The following is a 26,886-nucleotide window of genomic DNA, read 5'->3' as shown; positions in this document are numbered from 1 at the left end:
AAAGTCGGCGAGTACAGTTATATTTTGTGTGTAATGAAATCGTTTGCGGGTAGACGCAATTTATAGGCGACAGCGTTGACAGTTTGTGTACGTTGATTAACAAATGAATCGCTTTGGTTGTAACGTATCGGACATGCGACGGAATGCGAGCTAGTTAGCTTAAAAGCATTATTGCGAGTGTTAATGAGCGGTTTTGAGATTTATGTGCGTCTTTACGTTGTCTGGATTAAGAGATTTTGTATAGTGAGAAATTCTGTAGACTTGTGATTGATTATATAGAGTTGGTATTATTTTTTAATGTTATCACTAAGACTAAAGTGCGAATGGATTGTGTGACTATAATTAGATCGAACGATCGATCGTTCGAACGTTCCCTTAAATCGAATTATCTGACGATAATTAGATCGAATCCAACATTGCAAGTAAGTGTTTATTTTTGCTATTTTATTTTTCTAAATTGTGTTGAATTATGTTGAGAACTATAGGAAAAATAATTATCGAAAAATAAATAGAAAATGGTCATTGATATTTGGTCTAACCGTAGCTTTTTTAATATTTTATTTGGAGTTACTTTCTTGTACCACAAGACATTCGATCAATTTTTTTACAACTGACTTAAAGTCTGGCAAATTACACCGGATTTCAATAATACGTTTGCAGGAATATGCTCTGACAATTTCATTACGATATCGGGTTTTGTTTAAGACCATAAACGATGCAAGATAAGGTAAAAAGCTAAAAAGATCAAGCAGCGTGGGCTGTAATCGTAATATTCGTATTTATGTTTGAAATTTGAATACACACTTGAACACGGGCGACAGTTTCAAGATGTTTTACCCGACTGGCTAACAGGGTAATGTTTTTTAAAGATTATATTTAATTTGTTCTTCCAAATATCTATACAACTTTTACCAAATGCATTGATACAGTGACCTATTACTGTATCTCACATTGTATACACTTAGCTTCATGACTTGTAATAATGACAAATATTAATACAAAATGCCTATTATTTAGGGACTACCCTCAATTTGTTACTATTAAAGGTCAAAACCCCCAACAAGGGCTGTCAAGGTCATTAAACCCGTCGTTTCAATAAAAATATAACCCTATCGCAGCAACTGGGCCTTTTACGGCTCATTTCTCGTTTTATAACGCCTTTTATACATATAAATGTAGGAGTGTGTGTTTGTTAACCATCCGCGCGCCTAATTCATGACTTGTGGAGTTTTACGGGCGATAGCGGTGCCGAAAACGTCCCGTTTGTTTATCCTGCAGCTAATTGGAAAGCATTTGTTTTATTATTATGTAAACATACATTAATACGTCCGTATTCTGACGTTTTTAGATAGATATGTCGATAGCACAAAGGTAACTTGATTTTCTTTTAACCTACCTATACGATGGATGTGAAGTCTTTCTTTGAAACTGAGTATAGTCTATATTTTTTAATGAAAATCTTATTATTTAAAATATACATCATATCAGCAACTTGGTACTCTATTATTTAACATTATCAAAGTTTACGTTTTTGATAGAACAAGCAATAGCTTGAAAAAAAAGTGTTTAGTAAATTTACTACTAAAAAACTTTTGTATTTTAATTCTAGGTTTATAGATATCGTAGTTTTGAAAGTGTTACTTAATTTTGACGTTGAGTATATTATATTAAACTGTATATTTTTATTGACAAAATTAAAGAACAGGCAAGTCCCGATCGTAGCCTATTACACTTTCTGTCAAATACATCGTCCATGCACCTCACTTCACTTCCACTTGAGAGCTTTCGACAAGTATCCTCAGTTGATGGCCAACATTTAAACACGCAGACGACTCTCAATTCTCCTACAAACGATTTACGAGCTATAATCCAAGAGACAGTTGCGCAAACTTCATAAATATAGCCAATAAGTAATCATTCCGTGGTGACGTCAGACCTAGAAAGAGAAGCTACTTTAAATCTAAAATTATAGTCGGACAACGTATTCCTTATGAGGGAGGTCACATCGAGCGTTGACATGACTTTGAGATAAAGTTTGTATTTCAACATCAAATAGTAAACATCGTCAGATTATAATCTCACTAGTTTTGTTACAAGCTGATGGCAAATTGTAAACTAGACATATTCAACAATTAAAAGTTTTATTTCTTGACAGTTAATTCTCCTGTAATGTGGAATTGTGAATTGAATCTGATCGTTTTTTTTCCTTAGAAAGATAGATTTGAAATTCTCTACATGTAAAGAAATACAATGATTTCGATTTTTTATATTATTTAGTTTTATTTTTAGTTTGGTTTAGTTTTAGTATATAGTTTATAGTATTATTTTGGTAGATTAATTAATTAGTCACTTAATAATTGATATACAATTAAGTAATTCAATAATAAAGAAATAAATATTATTATTTTATGTCTTTATCGTAGTTGACAAAGTGCATTCGCTTCTAAGCGATTCCATAACGAACTTCAAAAATAGAACTAACGCACCAGAATCACGTGACTTATCGAAAGTTATTATCTGTTTCATACAACTTTGCATTTTACAACGTTCGTTATGGAATCGCTTCGAAGCGAATGCATTTTGTCGCTTCTGTAGTATCCTTTTATAATTGAATTGATGAATACAAAAACCTTTAATGTTGACATTTAATTAAAAATGAAGCAATGAAGTACCCATTCATACACAGTAAGTGACTAGCGACACTTTATTACGTACGATGAAGTACAAAAAAGGATATTTTACGTCTTGTAAACACAAACATATCAATAAAGCATCTATTATGGTTTTCAAGACAACAAGGTGCATCGAATACCAACACATCTTTATAGCGATAACAAGATCATTAATTGCAATAATTATTCAGCATAATACATACTAGCGGTTGCACACGACTCCGTCCGCGTGGAATTAAAAAAAAAACTTAATTTGTACTTCTTGTGTTTCAATGTGTTCTTTCAATCTATGATCTAGATATGAGACATAACAAACAGTCGTATTTATGATATACGTAATAGTATATAGTGAAATCTTTTTACTATGAGTCTTATTTTATTATAATACTAGTTGACGCCCACAACTTCATCCACTGCGCATTAAAAAAAACCTAAATAAGTAGCCTATGTGTTCAGATTATCCGAGCCGTTGATCCGTTCTGGAGATATCTTCAAACAATACAACCATCTATCCATTCATCTAAATATTGGCATTTATAGTAGTAGATAAGTTACTAAAGTGCCACAAACATATCTAAGAAAGACGCTGTTATCGTTCTTTGTATGTAAAACCTACATAACTATAGGACAAAGATCTTGTGACATTTAATCCTTAATATACAGAGCTAATGTATTTTTACTTATGCCCAATAAGTCAGATAAGGCACAGACTTAAATATTTTTCTAGTAAATTCCCTATCTTTGTTACCGGCATATTTCCAATGACTTATCATAAACAGGTCAGTACGCGATAGCCTTTACCTTACTGATTATTAAATAATTATTGCATTTACAGCGTTTCCACTGTTCTGGTCGTACATTACTATCGTAGTTTACAACTGTCACGTCTATTATTGGAGGTAACTCTTTGATAACAATGAAATGTTTACACATGTAAATTGTTAAGTGATCTCCTTTTGTGTGTATTAAGTATGAGAAATCTAGACATCACCATTACCATTATTATGATTATCATCATCTTCGTCATCGTCTTCATGTCTTTTTCCCTCTGGATGTACAGCCTCAGTATTAACTTCGCTACTACATATATCTATCAGTCGTCATATCTAAATTCTTATGCATAATCTTTTTCACACAATCCATCCATACTTTCTAAGTCCAGCTGTATGTTAAGTCTATTTAATTTTACAATAAACTAATGCGTAGTCCAACAAAATATAATAATTGGTAGTTATGCTATGTTACGCGTATATTTTACGCAGTTCCGGTAGAGCAATGACATCATAATTAGTAGGTACCACCTCATAATTAATAAGGCGAGGAGATTTATAATCTGGAGGTCTGGATAAAGATGTTATCACGACCTTTATATCCTAAGCGGGACCTAAAGTCGGTAACTCACGTGCGCAAGTCCGATGACCCCCGGCGGAAGTGTACGCCGCGGGCCCGGCGTGGTGCGGCGCGAGGCAATAATATAATGCCCAGATGATTTATTTGTAAACAGTCGCCGGCGCGGTGCACGTCAACGCACCACGGCGATATTATACCGGTACAGGCGGACGACAAATTGGACATTTTGGTCTTAAATAGGTGTATGAACTTTGTAAGATTTTTTCGAGTTATTCGCAAGAGTGGGCTGCAGTGCAGTGCAGTGGCAATCTTTACAATTTAGCTAGAGACTAGTCTTTGTTTAATAAACAAATACATTGTATAGAGGTTTCAATTGTACTACTTTTTAAGATAATACTAATGCAAAATATAATAACTTACAATTCAATCATTGTTAAAGACAAAATATTATACTTTTATTAATATTAATTAAACTTATTCGTAACAAATATTTTACAAAGGTTTAGCACGTTAGTATTTTCTTAAATTCCATAAGGTAATTATTTCCACCGCCTGTACCTTTGGTTTGTTTACACCAGCGCCTTTTGTTTATTTTCGCTTCATTTGGATTAAAAAGCTCCCAAACTCTATTCCGGGCATTTATCGATGCTATTTAGGCATTGTTCCGTTTTTTTTCGTTACATATGCGTGTCATAAAAATTTTAAAAACATGGGAAGTTGTCTATGTAAAATATTTCATAGGGTCGTTAAGTTAACGTTGCCAGTTTAAACCAGACCAGACAAGCTATGGAACTCAATATATGCAGTACATATCCGTCAGTAAAACATAAAAATGTTGTAAGCTCAAGATTTTAAACTTTTGGAACTTTATTTAAATTATTTAATAATTAATCGGCTATAGATTCAAAAAGTACTAAATGTCTACATCACTAACCGTGGGTTTCTAAATATCTAGTTATCTCTATTTTGTCAATGATAATGTCCGTGATGATATGTTTTATACAAAGATTTTTCCGTCAGAAACCTATAGTAAAACATTCGTAGGTTAAAAAACCAAATGATTCAACATTAATCGTTCAGCATAACTCGTATATAATAGTACTATCAAGCTTTAAAGTTTGGGTAATAAATTAATAGTAATCATTTTATTTCACCGCATACAGTAGGAAAAACACTTCTCTGAAGTAATAAAACATGACATAATTCTACGCTCTCATTTAAGATGTAAACATAAAATAAAACAAGCCTTCCTAACATCATCATAAACAATGACGTAATAAATCAGCACGAAGTATTATGAATGATTTCGACACGCCCTCTAGTGACATAAATCTACCATTTTCATTTTTACTATCAACCGCGAAGCTCGGATCATATTTTTATGTATTTCTTTAATTTGTTTACGTCGTAAACTTTTGATTGGACTACGAGATATGTGACGGTTTTATATCGACACCTTTTATTAATATAATAAAGATTTAAGTTATGTTACTTGTGAGATAAATTATGGATTTTCTCGGATTACTTAACTGCTTACAAATATGCCGTGTAAACGAGCCTTATATCTCACTAATATTATAAATGCGAATGTTTAGATGGATGGATGGACGTTTGTTTGAAGGTATCTCCAGTACAGCTGAACGGATCTTGATGAAATTTGGCATTCATATAGAACATAGTCTGGAAGAACACATTGGCTACTAATTATGTTTTTTTTATTCCGCACGGACTTGATCGCGGGCGACAGCTAGTGATTGAATAAAATTATACGAATACGATTTACTAGCATTGATGTGTGAGTGGGACGGAATAAGACGTAGCATTATGACAGGTGACAAGTTTGAGATCCGTCGCCTGAGGCAGCAAGCAGTGCTGTGGAACTGACTTGAATGAAGCACCCACACAAAGGATATGAACGCTTTAATTTAATCATATTTGTATTATTAATTTTAAATTGAAATTTATGCTACTTGATATTTTTGAACTAATTTATCTTTTAAATCAGATGTAATTTAATGTCTTTTAAGAAAAAAGGTTTCTCTTTCTTTTTTACGGTTGACATTCTATCTGTTATATTTATTCTGTGGATATTTTGCGCTATAATTATATAATACCTGAATTAGAACGATACGTTTATCATATTTTTTATGTTTTATGGTACTAGCTGTCGCCCGCGACTTAAAAATACAATAACGAAAAAAAAACATTATTAGTAGCCTATGTTATCTTCCAGACTGTGTTCTATATGCATGGCAAATTTCAGCGAAATCCATGTAGCCTGGAGATACCTTCAAACAAACATCCATCCATCCAAACATTCGCATTTATAATGTTAGTAAGATTGTTTGTTTGTAATTTAAAAAGCATTTTCTAGAAAAAAGCTTTGTTTCGATCTTTATGACTAAGTACTTGGAAATAGAAAAAAATTTACCTTAAAAATATATATTTTATGTTGCCCCTTAATAGCCTATTTTTCGTAGAAATTATGAAAATAATAGAATTAATTGAAACTTTTATTATCAAGTCTATGAAAATATTTTGGTACGGTCTTATTTCTTAATAATATTCATATATTTCCTCAATATTAGTTGAATCCTTTATCAATGTAGTTCTCACGCATAAATAGTTGCAAGTTAACGTAAGTGCCTATTAATAGTTGCTTCAGTCAATTTATTGTGCAATCAAACGCTGCGAGTAGGCAATTTAATTTGTACGAAGTCTGCCGTGTGCCAAATAGATACGAAGTTGAAAAGCTTCACTCATATGCGCGACATGAATGAATAGGGACGTCTTTAGGAAATTATACGTTAATTATTATCTTTATTCCGTTCTCAGAGAAGTTTAACTAAAGAAACACTAATGTGCGAAAACGTGGGCGGAATTTGGTGTATATTTATGGCGTAAATATCGGAGTCTTAAGGGCGTTTGAACATGGGTTAGCTTATGTGTGCCTTAGAAATCGAAGAGAACATATGCTAACGAACTAACTACATCTAAACATTACATACTGTATTTGGACATGTATTTAGCTCTTTTAAAAGCAACTAAGATGCATTGGTATAATTTTTATACTTTGATAATTCAATAAGCGACGCACAACGCACATGACGACGATCTTTAACCCGAAATTACTATCTTAATTGCTTGTAACTTGTAAGCATTTGGGTCAGTCGATAATGTTTCAGAAATACTTACACGAGGCTCGTCATAACGCACAGATACAGATATTTGTAATTCATGTGAACGAAAAGAAAATATACTTCTGTGAATATTCTTAACAAAACGATAATAAATAACACAAAAGTCAATTATATTTTGCATTTGGAACAACAATTAAACAATGGATTTTTAACGAAAATTCGAGGGAACTTACTGTTTGGATGGATGGATGTTTGTTAGATGGTATCTTCGAAACGACAGCATAGTTCTCGTTGAAATTTGACATAGATGTAGAACATAGCCTAGAAGAACAATTACGTTTCTTTGAGTCGCAGGCTATAGCTATTTTTATATGAGAGATATTCATAACCATTAGTCTGATGGCTGATTAGAAAATTTACCTTAGGATTGGCGCTTTATAAATGTATGACGCTAGTGTTAGTTTTATAAATTAGAAGACAGATAATAAAATTTAATGAGAACAATCTTGAAACGAACAAGAAACCATAAAGCTATAAAAGGTTTCACAATAGTGCTGTAAGAAATCTGCAAAGACTTCTAATAAAACTACAGTCGTCGGGCGGCGAGTACTTTGTACTTGTAAGGGCATGTCACATTTGCGGAGATGTGTGGATGTGCGAACTATCTTACAGATTGAATTCTTTGCAAATTGCGCTCTTGTGTGCTTTTTGTGCTGTGTTTATAGTAAAGTTATTTTATTTTTCATCTCTTTTCAAATTGATGTAAAAGTTTTTTTTTAAATTTATACGTAGATTATTTTGCGAGATTGATCCATATTATGAACGCATTATATAGTCGCAAAATGCTTTAACAATGAATGTATAGTTGCTAATAAGAATCTTTTGATTATTCGTAATTTATTAAGAAAATTAATAACATTTTATTTAGCATCTACAAATACTAAGTAAAAACCAATTCTGTTCAACACGTAATAATCTTGTTAACATAATTCTTCTAGAACTTACTACAAATGTGAACACGTCTAAAAAACCATAAACACGTAGAAACAAAGCAATGCCGCGGACAAGTCATAACAGTTGGACAAGAGGTCGTTTCATTCTAGCGGACTGTAAACAGCCAGTTTTCCTTTTGCATTATTCAGTTGTGGGATTGACATGTCACAGACGAGGATTCCACGCACGATAGACTCGCTGATTTATTTCCTTCGTTATTTGTATATCTAGTTCCAGTACGTTTTAGCTAAGTAATAGGATTGAGTTAAGGACCATTTTTTTATTTAGTTATTAAAGGGGGTTTTTCGCAATGATTTTACCGCACCATAGGTCTTCTAATCTATATATATAAAAGAAAGTCGTGTTAGCTGCGGTTTATAACTCATGTTATAAATCGTGCAGCGATATATATATATTTATTCATGTTTTTCGAATTAATGCCTTGAGGAGTTGCTTTTTATTTAACTTACTAACATAATAAATGAGAATGTTTAGATGGATGGATACACTAATTAAGTGTCTTTATATATCCACGCCGACGGAGTCGCGGGCGACAGCTAGTTTATAACACACCTAATCATCGATATTATTTCTTAAAAATATTTTCAGACATTGTTAGTTAGAATCCTTTGGCGTGAATGGCGCGCTTTCGTTACCAAGTCAAGTGTCAAAATGAATAGTGAGAGGACATAAACGTTGATATTTTAATAAGGCTAGTGTTGCGATGATACTACCAATATGAAGGAAAATTTTATGCAAAAAATACTGTTTCTTAAGCATCCTTTTGTGTAAGTATTTCACACTGAATGTACCAGTCAGATTTACAAAACATTGAAAATGAATCGTTTTGATTACCGTTTTTTACACATGCTATGATCAAGGCAAATTATGTCAGACTGATAATAATATTTTCTATTCGAATAAATACATTTATTGGACATAGACTAGTTTCCTTTTACCTAAATAAGCACGTCAGAAACTATCAAATGGCCGACTACTGTGACCATGAGTTATGTTTGCCGCACAATAAGCCTCGCCAGACCTTCTCGGAAGAAACTGGCATACAGGGTGATTCATTTTCGAAACGTTTAATTTAATTGAACTGTCATTTTTAAAAAATAAAACCACGGAAAGGTCGTCCCGGTGTGCGCTGTGGGGGTCTGGCTCACCTTAACGCGTTAGTTTGGCGCTGTGATGTCAGATGTTGCTTACCTTAAATGTTTTAATTTATTTTGGCACTTTTTTATACCCTTCTTGTTTAACCGTTCAAGGAAATATTGTTTTAAATATGATTGGAATCCTAATAATTATTATTATGGTTAAAATGACATCATAGTCACCTTTTAGTGTCTTGTTTAAAATTTTTAGGATAAATATATTTTTATTTTCTATTTAAGCGAAGACTTAAGTTAATATTACTGCAGATGTATATGTTCAATAAAGTAAACAAATATAAATCACCCTGTGAACAAGTTAAGGCATTCTAAATTTCGTCGCGTTAATTTTCACCGTGTGTACGAAAAGGAGATTTCGCTTTTTGTGTTGTTTTTGTCGGTCAGATTTCTCTGAGACCTTAATAAATCTGGCCCATGTCTAAGGAGTTAAGAATTAAGGATGTGTCATTTGTCTGGAATATCCTGACGTACTGTGCGCCTTTCAATGGAGTGCGAAAACGTTATCATGTCGTAAAATTGCTGTAGCATTTTGCTTTTAATTCTTTTTATGTTTAAGCCTTTACGTTTTATGTATTTATGCGGATTTGTAAAGATTTGTACACATTATGTGCGAAAGGTATAAAAGTTTCGAATGAAATATTAGTAGCCTGAGACTGTTTTGTTTGCAACTACGACATACTGCACCATTTTTCAATATAACCGTACCGATGTATTTTGGCATAAATATTAAATGCTTTTTTTTCTAATTCCGCGCGGACGGAGTCGCTAGTCACAGCTAGTATCATAAAATAATTCTTGAAGCCAATTATCTGCAAATATCTTGTTATAATTTGTAATGCTATATCGTAGCAAGTTCCCAGGGTTGAACGACATGGGGACGTCAATTTTAAACGCATTAGACTTTTACACGTCCCTGTCCGGCCAGTGTGCGACGGGTCGTGAAGATAAGCGGCGTACATCCTACACGCGTCCGCGAGATGTCGCCCTCATCGGTTATTGATGGTGCCACAATATCTGATAACATTCGTGCACTTAACAACATTTAGTTATATTTTCTCTGTGCTAACATGGCTTTGTTTCAAAAGAGGTTACATATGACCTAACTTTGACACTTCTTGTATTGTTCCGTGTTTTTGTGTTACAAGATTACTATTGACAAATGTTTACAATAATTTATATCTGAATATATTTAAAAATAAAAAATAATCCCGCGCGGACGGAGTCGCGGGCGACTGCTAGTAATAATATAAAATTCTAACGAAACTAATTTTGCCGCTCTGTGTATTTAATGTTTAGTTTTTTTGCCATAAATAAATCCCAAACGATTCTTCTAGGTTCGATCTTTAACAATTTTGTAGCATTAAATCCACTTTCATTGCATGAACATCATTATTATAGGATTATAGATTTTTCTATTTTAGAAACTAAACATAAATAACTATTATATTTTAAAGCATATATTAATGTTAATGTCAACTAATTCTAGTACTTTTAAGTCTAAAGCAGTAATGTTCTTTGTTAAAAGTACTCGTAATTGTTCGTAAAATCTGCATAAAATTAATAGTTCGTAACAAAAAATACAAACATAGTATATGAAGATCTAATTCTACCTACAAGATGCTGCTGTCACAAGCTCCTGTAATTGCCAACCGGTTTTATGTTAAATTCATGAAGCCATGATTGAGTCCTACGTACGCACGTCTAAGGAATACAAAATGGCCGTCAACTTAGATGCGATCCGATTACTGGCACCTGGAAATATGTAAGAAAAAGTAATTGAGACGTTCTAATCCATTTATATCTTGCATCTCGTCAGCGGCAAAAACTGATGCAGCGACCAATACAGATTATGTAGCTTGCATAGGTTATAACAACTTTTTATCATTGCATAGACAATACGTATAGCTTTTTTGTCTTTAAAATAGCTAATAAATAGTATAACAATAATCAGATCCCAGTCTTTTGTTTTTAACTCCGCCTACGGAATAACTGTCAGTTATGGGAACTCTTAATCCAGCCCCTTTTAAGTAAGTTGTTAATATCAGTAGGTTGTGATAATTTAGGTCAGTCTTTCCCAAAGTGGGCGATAACGCCCCCTTGTGGGCGATGCAGGTCTCAAGTTGCGGGTTATAGTAAAAGTTTCGTTTAGAATTCTCCGTTAAAATACATATATGGGTCACAATAATTAATTAATTTAATTTGAAGTTATAGTGTTTTTTAAATATGTGAAAATATGGGGTCGCTAAAAAAATATTTATTCTCAAAGTAGGCAGTAGACAAAATAAGTTTGGGAAACACTGGTTTAGGTAAACCTTTTTTATGTTTATGAAAAAAAAACACACCACGACAAACAATAATAGGGCAATAGAATAAAAATCAACAATTTAATATGATAGTCTCATTAGATTGCTTAAAGACATTTTTGCAAACTCTACAATTAACTCTGACGTCATCTCACTCTCACGATGTTATATTACCCGTGTAGTACATAACTTCGCACTAACAATAATTGAGTTTTATCATCTTACGGCGTTTTATGGCGAAATTAACGAAAAGTGTACCATTCTAACCGCATTTATGTTGTATTATTTGAAATTAGTCAGAAATGGAGTTGTTCGTACTTATTTCAAACGTATTTTATATCTCGTAATGATAGATTTAAACGTTCCGCATCTTCAATACATCGTATTTGTTAATAAAGTTAATGATAGTATACCGTCTGAATAATGAGTAAAGATTTATCTGTTTGTGCTTTCTATCTTACTAATAAATGCAAAAGTTTAGATGGATGGATGTTTGTTGGAAAGTATCTCCGGAACGGCTAAACGGATTTTGATGAATATTAGCACACATGTAGAACATACTCTGGAAGAACATAAAGGCTACTTTTAAAGTATTTTTTAACTTCCACGCGGACGGACTCGCAGGCGACAGCTAGTATTTTTAAATTTTTCCAAATTATAGATAATTGAATGATAATTCTTATTATATGTATTTTTACTTTTGCCTTCAATTACTTTTAAATAATCAAACATGATGGAGCACTTGGTGTGCTCTTGCGCTTGCGCACGTTTTTTTCTGACATTTATCGACCAATGAATATTTCTAAACAGCTGTAGGTGTTTACTTATTATTTCAATATAATATTTACTTAACGCTTCGACCTTAAATGAAACATCAAAATCAAAAAAAGTCAGTCTGCGCGAAATCTGTAAAACTTGTTTTACATCCAGCGCAACAGTTTCAAAACTTTCTTCCTAATCGAGTAGAGTCTGGATCTATTGCTGTCCCTGTCCTTCCAATTGGTTTGCGGTAAGAAGTGTGACGTGCGAAAAGGACAGCTCACATGAAGACGTCACGAGGCAAAGGCGCGCGAGTGTTCTTCCACTTATTTTATTTATTCTGTTGCTGCTATATTTTTTTTAATCTTTTCCACGAGGCTACGTCTTTGTTCGCGTTCGGGGGGCGCGTTGCTCCGTGGCTGGTAAGTTGGATAATTTCTTTATCCAGTTCGCCCACCCGACAATTTTCTGGCCCGCATTATGTTATGAAGTTGATTTGTTTAATAATTTTATTACCGGCCGCAATCGGCTCGCGGCTATTGTATTCCCATTGTCTGAGAGAGTTTGCTGGTTCTTTATCAAGTTATAACTTTATCACGGGTTTATTGCCTTGTTTTAATTGTATTATTTGGCTTCAAAATTGTTATATTTTGTAATTAACTGAACGTTGGTACTTGTTCAAATGATGTCCATAATATAAAAAAATCAAAAAGAAAATGCTCGTGGGAATCATTTATTTTAAGGGTTAACTGGTACCATTAGTAGTCTTATATTTATTTTAGTGTACTGTTCCATGTATCCCCACTGTCCCCTACACGTTGACAATTCAACAAGGTCACATGTCCAGACATAGTCAGGGATACAAAGGGAATGGGCTCCTCTTTTTGCCGACGAGATCCCAGCGCGGGCCTCGGGCCCAGTCAAGATGCCTGAGACGATAATCCGAATGATTTGAATAGGCAGGTGGTGTAATAGAGATGTTTGTGCTTGCGTTATTGTTGCAAAATTGTACACTTATATTGAGGATAGTTTTATGTAGTAGCAGAAGAAAGGTCTAATAAAAATAGCTCGTTCATATTAAAGAAAATGATTTTGTTGTACGTGTAAATGTTTCTTACACCATCTTATAAGCATAGTTGTGTTCCATTGACACATGATTAAATAAATATTGCAAGATATTTGCAAATACCCACACATACTATTTCTACTCTAAACTACACGGATGTCTAATTAATCTGGTCGTGTTTTCAGATTGGCTGCGGCGGCGGCGGCTGCGGCGGGCGCTACCAGCGAATTGAGCTACCTCGCCGCCCTACACCCCGCGTACCGCCCCGTGCCTTACGACCATCCGCTGTACGGCAGCAATACTTTACGAGGTAAGTCACAAAACGTCTTCAGCTAATTCAACTTACTCTGAATGGTTTCCAAGCGTTTACTGAGTACTTTACTCAGTATGTTTATTTATATTTTATTCTAAGTAGTGCTTAAGTTTGCAACACGTGCGTAGGAAATATACTTGTTAAGTTATCTATACCTACATATTAATGAAATTGGATTTCTTCGTATGCAACTTTAATATTACGCAGAAGTCTTTTTGAACGTATTCGTTATCAACTTTGTTTCAAGAAATTAATGTAACATAATACCGCTTCGTCTGCAGCACGTCTATCTTGCGAATCAAATTGCACACAAACTACGTGTATAAAATATGTGCAAATATAACGGTTACCTAAAGGATGTCCTCTATTACAGATATACTAATAATTAATCATAGCAAAATGATTGTTGTTCTATTAACTAGGGTTTACCTAAATGTAATTCTCAAGGCCTTTCTTTAATTTTTCGAATCATTCGTCGTCGAATTCAGTGAAAAATGTGAATATTTACACATGTAACTGGCTGACAATATAATTTTTTGTCTATGGATTTATTTTGGAACGTGGCAGTATTTAAATTGAACAAACATGTCTATTTTTAATAAGTCTGTGGTATTAGCAGTAAAGAGGTAAAATTGCTAAGACAGGTTATTTATAATTTCTTATTTCCATTGAATGCGACTAGTGTCACTAATTACACATTTATATATGTTAAACAGCGGCAAACTCGCATCCAATCAGAAAAAAGGAACAAAACAATGTGCGCCAATTCTAAATGACCCTTCAGCATAGTGCCATCTCTTTCTCAGATCACAGAATAACATAATGTGAGTGAGACACACGATTGTCGGATATCTCACCCCCACAAACGGCACAGACGTACACTATCAATGCAATTTATCTATACACTGAGGTGTTAATTAGGATTTGAACTCACGACTGCCACCATTCATTTTTCTGTAACGTCCAAACGAAAATCGACCTTATTTCTTAGCGAATAACAGAGAAAATCGTTCATGTATGTCAAGCGATGAATGATATGTAGAAGTGGCTATTAAGGGACAGGACGTGTTTAAGTCACGGGTTAAAATTGGCATGCGCTGCGGTAAAGGGGTTGAGATTTCCGACCTTGCTAAAGAGTTAAGACGGTACCACAAAGCTTAACTATGACTTATTAGGCGTCAAATTAAAATTGAAAATTACAGTAAGATTGTTGTGCTATCTGTTTTTACATTCGAAACACATAAGTATTAGAATTATCTACATATTTTTTTATTTACCATAAGCAATATCTTATTCGTCTTTCGCTATCAAATCTCATTTTCTGAGTACTGTTTCTTACATTATGACCAATTTACTTGTGCTATCTATTCATATTTGTCCAGTAAGAATACAAACAAAGCTTAGAGAATGTAAAATTATTCCTCTTTATCGTGTCTCTTTATAACACGCCTTCACTAATATCGTCTATTGCTCAGACCGTAACAGATACATTAATGGACTGATGACTGGACCGATGGTACAAATGTAAGGCTTACGCGGATTGTACATTTACATTATTACTCTAATCTTTGACAGCAACTTTTCGTGTCTGGTCTTATTCGTATTTGTCATATTATGTGATAGTTTGTAGAGTTACTGTTGTACTCATAATTATGATGAATTTCATTAATAGATTCGTCATTTTGCAGAGATTTTGGTAGTGTTGATTCTATAATTGGTTTAATATTGCAGATCATTTTGTATCAACATCTCAAAGGCCGGCAACGCATCTGTGGTTCCTCTGGTATTGCTGTTGTCCATGGGCGTTGTTGAACCTTGGTGTTCCCGCTGCTCGTTTGCCCCTTTCTCTTATATAAAAAAATGGATATGTTCTTTACGTGGTCTTTGGAAGCCGTATCACTGGCATTTGTTTACTTAAATGTTAAATTTTAGTCGTATATTCCATACCTTCGTCCGCTATAATCTCGTGCCTTATGTCTCAGTACAAAATTTACGTGGAATACTTCCAAAGCGCCTACAGTACGTATTAGCGATTCGTCGTGGACTTGCGTTCCCTTCAACATGTCTTTAGGGGCTCTGTTTATTTGTAATATTCACGGGTCAGAATGATTTTAATCAAATAACTAAATGGTCATAAAATGTATTCAGCATTTCGATGCGGCGCCTTTATAAAATTAGAGAACAACCAGTAAATAGTAACTAGCTTCGTTTTGTTGATTGGAAGAGAAGACAGGTTACTATAATTGTTTTATGGATTATTTTCTTTTCGTAAAGAAACTTTCTAGATGTGGAACCGGCAATTGACTAATATCTTATATAAATAAAGACTATGCCATAGTTTCATCAAGGCAATATGAATTAAGATTTCAAATCGCAATTCTCAGATGTCTCCTTGTTATTCAAAGGTTGCGTCTGACATAGTTTTCTCAATAACAAATCAATACAAAACAACCAACCTCGTCTGGCAGACTGGTGGTTGTTTTTCCACAAGAATAAATGGCATCGGAGGCACGCAAGAAACTTAACCCTTCACGGTCGCCGGTATGGCCATACCGAAACGAAACTGTTTACGTCGGAGGGAAAAAATTGCAACGCGGTGTCCGTTTACACCGGCGACGAGGCTCCGATAACAGTCGCGGACCAGACTATAGATAACGCTCAATTAGCCGCGTTTCTTTTACGCGGACCGCTTTATGCAAAAGATACTAATTTGTTCTGTACTTCAGAAAAATCTTTTGGACAATAATTTATGTTTAAATAATGCATCCATCTTTAAATATTTAACCAGTGATGATTGAAGGCGTATCTAATGGTTCGATTTTGTATTATATTACATATATCTTTAAGCATTATTTTTATGCAATAACCCCGATGTACTGTTTATCTTAAGTTCACTCCTGGGAACTCTAGCTTTGTGCGGCGGTTCCATCGGGCGTAAATTGTTGTTCTAGGTGTGTGTTTAGTATTTGACGTCTAGCTGACAACAAACAAACGTAAAATTGTTCTTTCAAAGTGTACAATATTTTGATGTTTTATTTAGGAATATTCATTAGATTTGCAAAAAGAACAGCGGAACGTCGCTGATTGCGATTCCTAAATCTGTATTTAATGTATCTTCTGTCGAATTCCTCCAGCTATTAAATGTTTCAAAGCATTGCACACAATGTGCAAAAAACGCTTGATGTCGGCCAAATGGACAGACTGGCCTCGATTGACATTAAATAAGTCCGTCTTCGTCCTTAATTTTATTCCGGAGTCAAAAGCTATGCCTTGATGACTTCATTTAAAATCGAAAAATGTTTTTATTCGCGTAACTTGTCGTAACGTCATTTCTTTCGTTGACTTCTAAGTCATCGAAAGAAATGACATTTACAAAATGTCAGATATAAGGAAGTTTTTCATAACTATATGTGTTTGAAATATCAGTATGTCTGTTGTAAATCCTTGTATATACCGGCTACCAAGTTACAGGGTGTCATGTTGCATGATATTGCTGCTTGGTGTGACGTGACGTGTTTACTCCTCACTTGTCCTTAATTATTATTTAGCCCGGTGTCTCGGATTTCGTCTACTGGATGTTCGGACACCGGATGGCAACCGTCCTGCACACTACAGACCTATATCTTCATTTATACGCCAACATTGTTTATACACGCTTCATTGTACTTCGCGTGTGCCGCTGACCGATATTTTTATAGTCTTTTTTATTAATAAATCTTGAATATCAACAGTACTTTGATATCTAAAGTTATTCGAAGTTATTTTTGTTATTATTTTAACTAATATAAAATTCAATGACAGAAACAGAAAGTTCTTAGTCTCTTTTGTCTCTTAAAGTTTCTTCAGTTTGACCTACAAAATACAGTACGTAGTATTTTAAATAAAGACGTTGTTTTAATAAAACAGGAAGTTAAATAACTTTTTTTAAATTGCTACTTAAATTACAATAATAAAGACATGTCGGTGAGTCGGTAATGTTAAAGGCAGCAATAAAAGCTAGAGTTTCATTCGATCGGGCTAATTATGCAAAGTATAAGTCATCGGCAGCGGACTGCAAAATTTCGCAAGCAAAGTGACAAGCCGAAACTTAATAACTTACTCAGAAATGGCCGAGCAAATTGGGAGCCGAACGAGCGGTCGGACCGGCTTCGTAACCCAACACTGCCCGCCTGACTCTCCGACACATATAAATTGTATTTTTATTCAAATCGAGCCTACGTGCCGCGATAAAAACCCCCCTTAAAAACAAATAGCGGACCGTTCTTGTTATTCGTACGAAAATTTACCTTAACTTAATAGAAATAAATGCAAAAATTCTAAATTGTATATACCAAGTAAAGTTATAGAAGACAAGAAGCTTGGGTGCGACTGACAGTGTAGTAATTTAACCGTGGGCTTCTACTGTTATAACACATTTATAAAAGTATATTTTTACCTCTGTTTTTCAAGCACAATAACAGAGTTGACAATATTATTGTACTAGTTACAGTGGAAACCCACGGTATAAAATATAACTAAAGTCCACATCCACAAAGAATATCCACAATGCGCTTTGAAATTAAGACATATTATGACACTTCTAGTAATATCTTTTTGGATAATAAGTTACAGTAAGTTACATTTTTTTTATCAAAAGGTGGCAAACGAGCGAGCGGCCACCTGAAATCACTGAAATAGCGAAGTGACCGTTGCCCATAGACATACGCAATTGCATATGCGTTGTATACCATAAAATTTATTCGCTCTTTTAACATCTCCACTTATTCATAATTACTTTGTAATCGAACATGAATACTCTGGTCTGTAATTACTCGAAAACCCAAAAAGTCACTGCTGTCGTAATGACGCACAATTTGCTCAAGCTATTAATAAACAATTCTTCACGCGTTCTGTCATACGCAAATAGTGTTTAATTTATTGTAAAATTTAATCCCTTCACACACCTGCCCTTTACAACGAAGCTTTAATATCGATATATATAAATAAAATTAGAGTGTCTGTTTGTAATATTGAAATAACTGTTTTTATTACAATTTTTATAAAAATGATTTACAATTTTTGTCTGTCTGTTTGTTCCGGCTAATCTCTGAAATGGCTGGACCGATTTTGATAAAACTTTAATTGTCATGTAGCTTATGTAATAAGGTGCTTAGGCTACTTTATTTTAGAAAACTAAGACAAACAAAAACAGTATTTCACGCGGACGAAGTCGCGGGAACAGATATTAATAACTAAAATAATTTTTAAATCCACAAACGTGTCTGATATTAAAAAGGTTAATAAAAATGTGAAATTCAAAAATTGCCGAGCCAATTCGGTATGCAATCGAGACATAATGTATCCCATCGAGTGTGAGATTATAAAATCGTTAAGCATCGAATCGTAAAAGTCGATATACTAAAAAAATAATACGCATTCTAATATCGATGTATATGTCTTCAAAGCTCGATAATCGTAAATTAAGGCCCAACTCTTGTTTAACCGAGCGTAAAAACTGTGAACGAGATTGAGAGTTCGTGTTACTTCTGAGTAGAAAAAAAATGAACAGCGTTAAACAGAAAAGGATAAAATAATATCAACGAACTGTGGAATTGTTTAAATCCAAAACCTATCATCCTTTTAACAATTAGAGAGAACAGAGAAATTGCTTTAAGCCAAAATTTCTAAAGGAACAGTGTAAAGTAATTCAGCTTTTTCTCTGCGATATTGTTGTTTCTATTCTATGTGTTTGTGTTTTCTTGTGTGTTAATAAATATTTGATAATAGCTTGTCGAGAGTTTCTTGAATCTGCAACAAAATTGCTTAAACAAAGCTTAAGGTTGAAAACTATTTAAGAATGTTTTGGGGAATAGGAAATGTATTTTTTGCTAAATAATATATAAATTTGTAGACTAAAATTCTATAATTGTAATTCATCCTGATATATAAATACTCATAAATACAAACTTTATTCTCTGTAGACTAGAATATGCTGGAGTTCTTTTTTTTAATAATTTGCTTTGAATGGATCCTCGGCTGGTTTCTAAATATCTTGTCAGAATAAATTTATCCTGCACCCTAATCTGTTTGGAGAGAGCGAGAAGTGCAGGGAACGGGTTTTAGAACGGGACGCAGCGATGCGCCCGCGCATCACAAGTGACCGGATTAATGCATTTTAAACGAAGAAGGCTTAATTTTGATCTCGGCTCCTTTAATTGAACGCTCTTTTTATTTATTTTATTTTTTTCGAGGTAAGAAACGAGCATTACTTTGGTGTATTTTTTTACATTCTTTTTATAAATTATAATTCAATTGCAGATCGTAAGGAGTTAAATCTTTTCATTTTGTTAAATGTAATAATTGCACTTTCCTAATTAAATTGCAATGAAAAGCATAAATTAGGTACGCAAAATTTCCTTTTATTCTGCCTCTATCCGTATCTTACTAGACAGAGTATATGATTCCTCGATAAAGCCTTAATTTCTCACTAAACGTAACTACTTGTTAAATAGCGACTAACGTATAACTTAGCAGAAGGCTTCATCTGAATTAATTAAGTTAAAACCAAGTAACATTGAAAATGTCTTAGGAAGCTAAACGTTACAGATTTATAGGCGATATATTTCTCAAGCGTCGGCAACTACTTTATTTCCAATGTCGAGTGGAAAGCACCCGACAGATCAGACCGTTCTCGTTCCATGATTGACCGTGTCCACGCTTCTCCCTGCCCGCTGTGAATTAAAAACATTTTAATAAATAACTCCAATGCTCTTTTTAAAAGCGATAATTTCTACTTTCGATACCTTTGTGTTAGCGTAATGGTACTCATTTATATCTGTTACTCTTGCTTTGTTTCTTTGATGTTTCAAGTCAACTCCGGTTTTTAGACTTTGTTGGAATCGAATTGGGGTTTGACAATTTTGTGTGATTACTTTTTCTATATGTTACCTAAAGGCAGTATTAAAGTAGATTTTAAATTGGTTATGTTACACATTTTATTTCTTAAATGCATTCCGATACAGGATAGAGAGCAAAAATACAGTCGGAATGTTATGTATTTCCGATGGCTCTAGAGTTCCAATTAAATCAATCTAATCAACAAGAGAAGTGATACGCATACAAGAAATACTGAGAGAATATATTACAAGTTGCAGCTAATGGAAATTAAATTGAAATGCGTCTTTTATAGAAAACTAGCAGTCGCCCGCGACTCCGTCTGTGGAATTAATAAAGCTTAATTAGTAGCCTATGTGTTCTTCCAGGCTATGTTCTGGAGATACCTTCAAATGTAAACATTCGCATTTATAATATAGATAAGATAAGATACTAAACTGAATTTGATGTATCATATTTGTTTTTGAATACAGACTTATGAAATGACATCACTATAGTATTTTCACGAATCATAGTAATTGATAATTTTAAAATTCAATATTAGGCAGAGAGATTTTGTAAAAGTTTTAGGGTCATGCTTTATCTTTATCTGGTGATGGACACGGGGGAGTCCATCACCGGCGACTGAGGGCTGCCTCCCCCCGAGAGAGGGAGCTGCCTTGGCCGCTGGCGCAGACGGGGCCGCGAACGAGAGCGAAAGCGTGCCCGTGGTCCCGTCCGATGCATTGGAGGAACAGAGAGGTTTAGTGGGTATGCCTCCGCTATGTGAGGAGAATCCCACATAACTACCGCGTCCCCCCCGGGGCGCGGAGTATGCATAAAGCATTCCTCTCTGGAAAAAAAAGGGTCATGCTTTATGGGAATGCCATCTTGTATGACAAAATAAGATTTGAAGAGACCACAGGTTAAATAAATACACATAAACAACATGTGCACAAACAATAGAATGTTTATTGCTAAAAATGCAGCGCAGAAAGAAACAAATACAATAGTTAGAAATGTATTGAATGATGGCCCTCAACAATTTCTCCGATCGGGGAACCTGTTCGATCGTGATGGATGAAAAAAGCCGTGAGTCGGCGCCGATTGATCCGGCCGCCGCGAGATTGAGACATCTCGGAACGGGTTCCATCTCATTGGTGTAGGTTTTACATTGTGCTCTCCGTCATAAGCGGTAGCGTTTTATAATTAATTATACACATAATATATGATTATATTAATATATGATATGAAATTGTGAATGCTAAATTTTATCAATATTTTTTTATACTAGAAGCTGGAAAACGAGCAAGCGTCAACCATGCAACTTTCCCATCCTTGCCTTATAACAAAACATTGGCATCCGATACACAAGTGATTTGCTAAATAATATTATTTTTACCGTGCATTTTATTATGGCTGGTGCTAGTTTCTTGCATTTTAGGAAAGTAAAAATCAGATTTAAGTTACATACGTTAAAGTCAAATGAAAAGACAAGTACTCTTTATTTCATTTCAAATTTTTAGTTCACCCTAAATTAGACTTCGAGCCCCGCTGTGGGGACATATATATGAGCTACAACGACAATACTATACGTGTTTACTTTGTTGTGAGGTTTTAATTCTCTGGTAGAGATAGCATCTTTGATTTTCCACTTTAGGGCAAGGCTTAATCTTATTTGTTAATCGCCAGTCCTATAACTTAACCCACACCGTAACGCCCACGACACGCGCACGTAATTGTTCCCAGATTCTTTATTTCCAGTTTTTCGATCCCTCGCATAGAGAACATAATTGCTTCATGTGTCGAGATCTAATAATCTTTATAATATCGATTCCTAGCTGATTGTTAATTTTGCTAAGAAAAATTCGAATAACTCGATTACGATCATCGCGTTAAAATCGATTTCAACCGGCGTCTATTAAGACGTTGTTGAGTTATTTTTATTTTAGACAATTCGAATCGGGTCGATGACCATAATACCTATGGTTTATTGTTCTTTTTTTTTTAATTCCACGTCTGTTAGTAACAATCCTATATCGGAATCATCTTAAATACATTGGCTTTTGTGTGTAATTCGCTTCGGTTAATTCTTATTAGTTTATTTTTTTTACAGTTTTTTTGGTATATTTTATTTTAATTCTGTATTAATTATTTCGTTCTATACCAATTGAGATATGTTCGTGTTTGGATGATCTTTATTGTGTCTACACGTTAGATGTGTAATTAAAAAATATTTTTTTTAATGATAGCAAAACCATAAACCAAATTATTAATTAGTCTATTTATGGTTTGATTATTAATCTTATTTTATTTTTAATTACTTTCAAACCTCATACGTGCTAGACCAAATCATTAAGGAAGTGGCTGATCTTAATTGGGTCTTGTTATATTTTTTGTATGGTAATTTAATTATGGTCCTTCGACATGTTTGTTAACAAAACATCGTGTTGAGGGAAACATACATCATAATGTCGGGTCGAATCCTCGTTCCGTTCTTCCGAGAAAGTCAATTAACAACTTAACACGTGTTTTTATGCGAAAATCAAAGACATGTGGTGACGGTATGGTACACGAATGCCACAACTGTTAAATATGTGCTTTGGTCGTATTGTCATTATTATAACGATTTTCTAACATCTGTTATTATTTCGTCTACAGCAGTTGTAAGCTACTTCCTACTTTAACACAAATGTAGTAAGATTCAATATTGCTTAGTAATGATTGAAGGTGGATGCAAATGGTTCAAAGATTTAATTTAAATAAAACTATTTTATTTATGCGATTATTAACGTGTATACGATGGATAGAACAAGAAAACTATAATAAATGTGAAAAACGACAAATTAAATGATAATTTGTCGTTTTTCTCAGTGACGTCCAGTGTTTTTAAACCACAATTTATGACATAAAACTGCCGAGTAGTCAGCAACGATAAATCAGAGATGGTACTTTGTTATTTATGGACAACGGTGGCTTCGATATATTTAAGAAGTGAAGACAATGAATTAGTACGAAACTTTCATGTTCATAAAAACTTTTTGCTCTGAATTTCCAGCCAGTAATAAATGGATTAAAAAAATAAACTTTTAAATTCTTTTTATTTGCCACGTGCTTTGTGGTAAAAGGGATACATTGTCTGGGTACCCGCATGTCCGAGAATATTCATGCCTCAATTGCTGTTAAAGAACAGTCTACCAGCGGAACTTGTTCCTACTACAACAATAAGCCTTGCCTTACATCGGGGTTACATTTTATGACATTTTTTAATTCCCACATATTATATTGATCTACAGGATGATACTCTTCCCCGCGGGTTTGTATGTTCTATTCCATTATGACACCCTGTAGCCTAAACGACTGAATTTGACGGGGATGTTATTTAATTTGGTTTACACTATTTCAAAATTTACAGTCAACGTACAAAAGTAAGATTAACAGGAATAAATATTCAAACAAAAGTTTTCACTTCTAAATTAAACTAAGTTGATAGTTTGGTTTAACTTTGGACCACTTAACTGACAAATAACGAGGCAATTAAATAAATAGACACTTAAAAACAAACGCTTGTCTATTCTTAATCTCTGGCCCTTGGGTAATTAAACCGCGGGCCCTTAACAAGTAATTAGTGTGTAGGGACCGGAAGGGCATATGGGTGCAGCTTGCTCGGTTTTGGATTTCTTACTACTGGTATTTTTGTGCCTTGTTACAACTTCTAACTTTCCTGTGGCATGTAAATATGTATATAAAATGTCCTTTTTTGTTATGTACTTTTTAACATATAGTTGGTATAAACAGCTTTGTTTTCAACAAAAAATTTCACTTTTAAAATACTGGCTTCCCGCGACTCTTAATTAATAGCCACCAAAATAAACTTAATAAGTAGCCTATGTGTTCTTCCAATCTATATCTATGACAAAATTTGATCGAGATCCGGGGAGCCGTTCTGGAGATACCTTCAAACGAACATCCATTCATCCAAACATTCGCATTTATAATATTAGTAAGATAAGATATTTTAAGTATTCTAAAATACCAAAAAGTTAACTATAAGGCATTAATTGAAATACTCAGAGACAATACATGATATGTTAGTGGAGAATTAGTATGAGAAATATAAACTAAGGGAAGTCTTAAGTACTTTGAGTGGGGTAAGAAATTAACTCATCCAACAGTCATATGAATAAATCATCTCTGATTATTTCAAAAGAGGGAAAAGGATACAAGATACAGATATGTGTACTTGCGGAAAAGAGACAACCTTCTCCCGTTGAGGTATTATGGCTTGGATATAATAATAAGTTATGAAGTTGCAAGCGTTACCTTATTGGATATCATTCACTTTTATATGTTTGAATTAAGTTATTTTAAAGATTGACAGTTGAGCACGACTGTACCACGTTTTACGTCCTTTTTTTGTTGTTGTAAAGATTTTTATTGATTTATTTCTTAGAAGGTTGTTAAGAATTTATTTATTTAATAATTTTCAACACAATTTTAATTCGCAAAATGTAATTGTTAGCGTCTTTTTGGATCGTAAATCTTTTTTAGGTTTTCATGCAATTAGTCAGATTATAAAGTAACGATTTTGTCCACTTTATTGTGTAAATAAATCAAGGCAAATTGATTGTCGCTTTTTTTGTTAGAAGCTTGAAGTCAAGACATCAATCATCCCTTCCAAGCTGCAGAACCTTTTTATCATTTTCCGAGAAGCGTCAGAATTATAGCTGTTTTACATAGCACCCCAGCTACCTGCTATAACGCTTGATTACAGAATAAACCTTGTTAGCGGACGCGGCTGTTTTTTGCAGTATCTAAACGAACCTTCCCACTAATCGTTTTATTGCATTTGATGTTTTAATGATCAGTCAGCTTTCACGACTTCTGAAAATTGCTAATATTTGAGAATGTAGCGTTGACGTCATTATAGTGTACTATAAATGAAGAGATAAATTCCATAGCAATTTAACTATGTAAACTAGCTGTCGCCCGCGACTCCGTCCGCGTGGATATATAAAAAGACTTAATTAGTGTAGCCCACCCATCCATCCATCCACATCACATCTATCTAAACATTCGCATTTTTAAAAAGCAGCTCTTAATGGCTTAAATTCGAAAAAAAATGAATAAATTGTATCCTGGGTCTAAGCTACTTCCTCACCAATTCTTAGCCATATCAGTAAAGTCGTTCTTGAGTTATAAATAGTGTAACTAACACGACTTTCTTTTATATATATAGAAGATATAACCTATCTACATTGTCACTGACTTAAGCAACCATTTAGTAAGCTCAAGTGAGTTCCATAGTCGTTAAATCAGATTATTTCAAGGAAATACGTCTGTCTTGTAACAAAACTATCGTAGAAGGCATTATTATAAGGAAATTAAATAAATTCCATCAAGATTTTTATCAATATTCGACAAAGGCGGCGTGGTTATTTGATGCGCTTTATTATTAATAATAAACTATACATAAATTAATCCATAAGTGAACAACCTTAACAGATTACTGTATAATTAAATACATTGAATGTCTGTCATTTGTTTTTTCATCTGTAGATATTTAAAAAAAAGGAAGGATCGCCGACATTACAAATTCACGTCGTCTCGCCTTCATCTCGCCGCACGTCCGTACAACAAGCAAACTCATAATTTACAGCCGCTCTCATTAGTATACGCCGTTACGAAGTCAGTGCGCACACCGCGCCAGAAAGGGGCCGCCTAACAAAGCTATTGAAATTCATATTTTAACGCTCAAACTGACCGCAGACCGCTATATGTCGTCCACCCGGTTACAAATTTTACGCCCAATCGATATCGATAAAAATTAATACATCACTCGAGAAGTAAGCGATGCGTACTGAAATGTCGATAAGCTAAAAGCGACCCAATCGTTTCAAACCGCCGCCCGATATTTCAACTATTTGATAAAAGTACGATAAAGCGGAATTTCGGGTGCGCTTTTTGCGAGCGGCTACACGAATGTCGCACGGGTGACCAACGCAGACTCAAATGGAATTCGAAACGGATCAACTTATTGCTCTCGATCGATGATTTGTTTTTTTCCTCTATCGATTCGTACATCGATGTCTCGGTCGGTTCTCACACATTGCGATGAAGACATAAAAATTTTGGAAGTCGCCTGGCGGTGTGTCAAAAGGGGACCACATGCGTTAATTTCGTGATTTTTCCAGAAACCCATCTCGTTGCGGCGCTCACCAAATTGGTGGTCCCTGACGCCTCTCGCACCGAGCCATTATTTG

General features: G+C 34.2%; 1 protein-coding gene across 3 annotated transcripts in view; it reads left to right on the top strand.

Moving 5' to 3' along the window:
* ci (transcriptional activator cubitus interruptus) overlaps positions 1–26,886 on the top strand; it is an 83,379-nt gene that overhangs the window by 46,038 nt on the left and 10,455 nt on the right. For all 3 annotated transcript variants that reach the window (XM_013319328.1, XM_013319326.1, XM_013319327.1), the window contains one exon: positions 13,644–13,768. In XM_013319328.1, the coding sequence (XP_013174782.1) occupies positions 13,644–13,768 (125 nt within the window). The remainder of the gene's footprint in view (positions 1–13,643; positions 13,769–26,886) is intronic.

Source organism: Papilio xuthus, unplaced genomic scaffold, assembly GCF_000836235.2.
Source record: "Papilio xuthus unplaced genomic scaffold, Pxut_1.1 DF826159.1, whole genome shotgun sequence".
Classification (NCBI taxonomy): domain Eukaryota; kingdom Metazoa; phylum Arthropoda; class Insecta; order Lepidoptera; family Papilionidae; genus Papilio; species Papilio xuthus.
Note: the sequence above shows the minus strand (reverse complement) of the source record. Positions and strands in the feature narration are given on the sequence as shown.